This window comes from Triticum urartu, chromosome 5A (genome assembly GCF_056163025.1).
Source record: "Triticum urartu cultivar PI428250 chromosome 5A, HENAU_Tu73, whole genome shotgun sequence".
Lineage (NCBI taxonomy): Eukaryota > Viridiplantae > Streptophyta > Magnoliopsida > Poales > Poaceae > Triticum > Triticum urartu.
Window position 1 is genome coordinate 36,239,874 of NC_141877.1, and position 6,000 is coordinate 36,245,873.

General features: G+C 43.6%; 1 protein-coding gene across 1 annotated transcript; it reads left to right on the forward strand.

Moving 5' to 3' along the window:
• Nucleotides 1–4,213: 4,213 nt before the first annotated feature.
• On the forward strand, nt 4,214–5,060 carry LOC125555514 (uncharacterized). Its single transcript, XM_048718440.2, has one exon. It carries the CDS (start codon nt 4,378–4,380, stop codon nt 4,873–4,875), a length of 498 nt encoding a protein of 165 aa, XP_048574397.2. The 5' UTR covers nt 4,214–4,377; the 3' UTR covers nt 4,876–5,060.
• The last annotated feature ends 940 nt before the right edge of the window (nt 5,061–6,000 follow it).

Consider the following 6,000-nt stretch of genomic DNA (forward strand, 5'->3'; position numbering starts at 1 on the left):
TAATGCCTGATTTCAAATTAATAAAGCCCCAAATGGTAGATATAAAGTGTTGAAGAATCAGCTAACAATGAAAGCAAATGGCAAAAATAAAACTAAGTGCAGCTTCAATGTTGAGATCCTCATGCACGCTCGCAATCATACAAGAGAAGAAGTGGTGTCTCATAGGGAGGCATGCCACCGGAGAAAGAATAGCTTTCACGAGCTCCCAGCTCACCCGAGAGCACGCATGAACATGTCGCCAAGGGAGAGAATGTGGAGCATGATCACGTCACCAAGCTACCCACATACACCGACGCCACCTTTGGCACAAACCACCCAACAAGATCCAATATTTAGGCCGAGAGAGCCAAAATAACGTGGCATAAATATATGACAACATTGCCATCGTGACGGGTAGGAGCTCTCATAAACCACCGGCCCTCAACATCATCGTCCAGTCTCTGTCGGAACTCTATCCCCTCTTGCCAAAAATCGAGGGTGTCAACCCACCGAACAAGGAACGCCTATGGAAGAAGAGCATAATGGGCCGAGCAAGATCTGACACTCCATGGACCCATGTCACGAGGCACCACTACCAGATTATCCTCAAGTGCAAGGGATAATTATAACACTTCCCTATTACGGATGTGAAAGTATTGAGTGTTGAATCCCGCAGAAGCAAATAGGTAGGCCTCTTATTCTATCAAGTTATGTATGTCAGTTACACAACCTTCTATGCAATTTCAGCCTCTACTTTACTGAAGTCAAATTGATAGATGCATGTTGTTTTGTGAAGACAAGCAAACTAAAGTTAGGTGTTAAAAGCAAATGATGCAAGTAAATTAAAGAGAGTGAGTGTGTGGCGGTTTTGAAGGAAGTAGTGGTATCCAATTGGAACAAGTGTTCTTAGAATTGATTATTTTGTGATAATTAAAGTGGTTGTATCATTTATATATTTGGCAAAGTCTAAAGATAATGTAAAAGATGCATCTCAATGTTCTACTTATGTGATCTCTTCCCAATCTCACCTCAAAATACTCTCACAACCTGGACAAGCAAGGCATTATGTCTGTTCCCACCATAAGTGAAGCTCATGTTTATTTCTAGGTTAATTAGAGGCTAAGCTTACATGTTGCAAAACCACTGACTCAAATGTTCTTACGATTGAACCCCCAACAAGCAATATGCAAATATTTGAAGTTGTTAAGGTAAAACCCGACCATAACTAAGATCTAGGGTCCCCATACTCTCATATGATATAACTCTGAATTACTTGGATTTTGTATTATATCACTATTGCATCCCCTCCATCCTTCACCATGACACATTGCAAACCCTATGTGCCCCCTAATATATGTATGCGCTCATACAAAAGTCACAAAGGATATCATAGAAATCAACATATCGTGTGTGCAACAAATTTTCATACTATTTTACTAATTTCATACAAGAAGTTACTACTCAAGCATAGACATAATCTTCATACTAGGGTTTTGGGCACACGGAGATATTCCAGTTTCTGGTACTGATACAGTTGTAATAAATCATGGAGAAAAATTTATAGCACACGATATCATGTTTGCCAAAGAATTACAAAGGTTTATAGAGGATGAAGCTAATGGACAAAGGAAGATTATGACGAAGGATATTGTGGTGACGATGATGGCCGTGATACCAGTTCCATCAGCATTTCAGCGCTGCCAGAAGAGGAAGCAAAGTGATCCCCCTCTCCTCCTCCTTCCCTGGCCTCTCCCTAGTCGGAGAAGTGTTCCCCTCTGGTTTTTGTGGATACGACCGTGGACAGGGCGAGATGTTCTCTCATGATCATATATAACTTTCCTGGGAGCCTTTTCTGGATGCTCAAATATGTCTACAGTCATCGGATCTTAATTATCCAAAGATCCATAACTCCGAAAAATCTAAACCTACAAAATGTATGGTGGTTATAAAACTTCACATGCAAACTTGTGCTAGAAAGGCGACCCTTACAAAATTGTATGGGGCCTACACGTCCTCTCAGCCCACCCTAAGCCTAGGGTGCACCAGCAGGGTAGGCCATCCAGTATAACTCATCTAGTACCCCCCCCCCCATGCATGTTTTCATGATCTGGCAAAGTAATGGTGTTTTTGCATATATTTTTGGAGTTCGGGATATTTTCTGAAATCATAAACCTAAAGCATGCAATTGGCCTTTCTGGCACTTTATTAGTACGTTAGTCCAAATGAATATAAAACTTCGCATAGCTTGATAAGATAGTAACATGGGAACTTCAAAAATTATTGCTACATCTAGGATGTATCACTACCCACACGGAGGCGCCTCCAAAGAGGTAAATAAGTTGGAGCATCGCCGCCGCCCAATCCTAGGGATTTAGGATTTTTCACCCAGGAACAGTGAGAGGGGGTAACAGATGGACCTCAACATCACATCCTTGTGTGAATGTGTGTATGTGTGTGTGTGTGGGGGGGGGGGGGGGGGGGGTTGCCCGGAGCGTCTCGACATAATGGATCCATGACTTGGTCACTTTGGATCCATCCACTTGAAACTAATCCACGGTTCTTTCACCCAATGACATAATAACTTATTATGATGTAATAACAATCTCTAAATTGCTACTGTATGAAAACTTGTATAATGGTGTATGAATACGACATAAAATAAAAAAGAAATAAAATACGTAATAATAGTAGTAGCACGGGTAGAGCAGCACTGCTAGTAACTACCAATAGCGCGGTCTTAATAAAGCGCTACTACTAAGTAGGTATAGCAGTAGCGCGGGTGAACCAATGGTATTGCTACCCTTTACTTGTAACGTCGTAGTAGTAGCGTGGTCCCCCGCGCTACTGCTAGCCCAAAAACTAGCGCTACTGCTTGGCATTTCCCTAGGAGTACACCGCGACCCGCGAATGAAGTCTCCCGGTCGAAAGTTCTGAAACCTATCCCACTGAACCAACATCCAGATCCAGCAAACAGGCCCGGAGCTACATTGTTGGCATTGGGGGTCAGTTAACCCCAATGTAGTTAGGAAATCCTTCACTCACTTAGTACTAATAACTATTGATTTATACAAGACAACCCCACTTGATATGACCTCATCAAACTTTTTCTCTAGCTTTGTCTCTGTCAGTAAGTAAGAAGTCACTAGAATCCGTAACGGGTAGTGTTTGTTGAGGTATCATTAGGACAGTGTTGTTGTACAAGTACTTTCAAAGTTTAGTAGATTTTTTCCTTCAAATTTTAGCAGATTTCTATTTCGCAAGAACTAGTCTATTTGCAGGCATAACCACCTTTTGATTACAACATGAAATAGGTAGATAACTTTCAGTTGAACATCCTGATTTGCTTGGTTTCTTGATTTGGTAAAGTCGATCGAGATTTATAGCCTAGAAATTTGTATATGAGTGCTTTGGAGTTCAAATTAAGAGGAGAATCCAAGTTATGCTTGTTAATTTACCTAAACATACATATATTTTTCGGATATTCAAGAGCCGAGGAAAAAACTCATTTTTTAGGTTTATAATAAAAGGCCCCAGGATTTACTTTCGCCCCGGACCCCCAAACTGTCAGGACCAGCCCTGCTAGTAAGTAAGAAGTCACTAGAATTCATAACGTGTAGGATGGGGCTAGAAGTCTAGGTCGGGGACTGCATCGATCTGCCGCCGAAAAATAGTGGGGGGCCTTGCACGCTGTGACTCACGCCTATTGCTATCAGCGCAACACTAGCACACACCGCCCGCCATCGGACACGACCCTCTCCTCCCTCTCCGCCGCTTCAGTTTTCAAAGCCCTCCCTGCAAGCCGTGGAGTGTCGAGGGCCTCACCGCTTCCTTCATCAATGCCACAAATAAAGGGGGCGGGGAGGGGGGGGGGGGGGGGGGTGGCTCTAGGGTATCTGCCTCGATGGCCGATGCTAGGACCTACCAAAACATTTTGTTCTGTCTGTTGCATTCCTTGTAGTCAATAATATGAAACCATAACCCATTTTTTCATAGATAAGGATGGTCATATTCCAAAAGCTACAACAACGAACACATAGACTACATGATATTGATCACCAGTACGTACTAGGTACCAACTATATATGTGATCTCTGTAGCAATTATGTTGGTTCAGTTCCTTCAGGGTGAGGGCAGCAGTAGTAGGCACCCAACTTGGATGTCGTCTTCCTCCGCAGCTACAGCCATGGTGACCCACCCCGGCAATAATGCAACTCTCCCAGATTTAGGACGTGGTCCGCTTCCCTTTTATGCCCCGTCCTATAAACACACACACACACCCAAGCAGAGCTCACCTCACCAGCAGCTACCTAGTAGTAGTAAAGGCTTGATTTACAGAATTGGCACCAAGAGAGCCAGAGTCTGAATCAAAAGCATTCGATCTCCTTTGTTCTCTAAAGAATGGCGGCTCCGCCACCTCCCGCCTTCACGGACGACGACGAGGATATGGACGCCGTCGACCTGTCGCTGACGCTCGCTCACACGCCGTGGCCGGCGTCACCGTCGTCTCCTCCGGCTGCTTCATCCGGCGGTGGCAATGGCAGTCGCAGTGGCAATGGTGGTCGTGGTGGCGTGAGGCTGTTCCCCTGCCTCTTCTGCAACAAGAAGTTCCTCAAGTCGCAGGCGCTAGGCGGGCACCAGAACGCGCACAAGAAGGAGAGGAACATCGGCTGGAACGCGCACCTCTACACCACCCCCATCAACACCAACTCAGCCGCTGATGCCATGCCCAGCAACCACCAGCCGATGTACCCCATCCAGGTCTCCCACTCCTGCCAGCACCAGGGGTACCCCCACGTCGCCGACGGCGGCTCGCCGGGGGGCAGCTGGTGGCGCGACCAGGACGGCGACAAGAAGCAGCAACAGACGAGGAAGGTCGACCTTAACCTCAAGCTCTAGCTACCTAGCTCTGTCCTTTTCCTTGTTATTATTATTATTATTATTGTTATTATTTTCCTCTCTTTCTCTTCTCCCCTTTTAGTAGTGGTGGGTACTTGGTTAATGAGTGTACCTGATTGTACCGAGCGTGCAATTGATGATAATAAACAAGTAGTTGTTCCATTGCCGACTAGGCGCCGGCCGGACATCTATATAGTGTTGTTTTCAGTTTCTCCCAAGTTCTACAAAAAAAACCTTAAAAGGGAGTGCCAAAAAGATGAAAAAACAAACAAAATGTAGTGCAATGTTACAGCAAATAATATTGAAAATTTCTTCAAATAGTTTTTTTTAATAATCACCTGGGGAGAGGATCTATACTCAAAGGTGGCCATGTATGGATGGCAGTTGCATGTTTGAGCGTGAGAAGAGGTACGTAGTATTAAATCCACCATGACATGGCAACGACCTGGATTCTTTAGTCTATAAGTCCAAAGAGAGAAATCGGCAACAATGTTCCTAATGGTAGAGGCCAAAGAGTGAGTGTCGTGCTGGAGGACCTGAGCATTCCTAGAATCCCAAATTTTCTATAGAATCGAAAAACAGAAAAAGGAACCGATGGCCATAAGTCCGTTGTCGAGGCCATTTGGTGTTGTGGTGTAAATGATTGTACAATTTATATTTTGCAAGAGAAACAACAGCCCATCTATTGCTATAGCTAAGCATTTGTGTTTTGTTCATTCTTCCTAATGCATAGCTGATCAGCAGCTACCACACATAATTGTCAAACATTTTAATTAACTCCAAATTAAGTGGCAATTGCTCGAGAGCTCTTTCCAACGGTGATCTAAATTATACTGCAAATTTCTTATTTGCTCGAGTTTTGAATCTATAGTAAAAATGTAATTTAAGGTAGCATTTTTTTTAATAAAAGTGTTGTGCTAAATCAGCGACAATTAATATGGATCAGAGGGAGTATCAAAATTGTGCAATATGCATTGCTCAATTGTGAGTTAAGATATGTGAGACATGAACTTTTCTCCCCCAATATCTAAAATTCTTATGATTTACTTTGAATTATCAGGCGTTCTAATCAACTGTAGCATGAATCTGACAAGTGGGTCCAAGCTGTCAGAACGTACAACAAAT

Excerpts from the sequence above, each read along its gene's own strand:
- LOC125555514 (XM_048718440.2), top strand. The coding sequence starts at position 4,378 with ATGGCGGCTCCGCCACCTCCCGCCTTCACGGACGACGACGAGGATATG.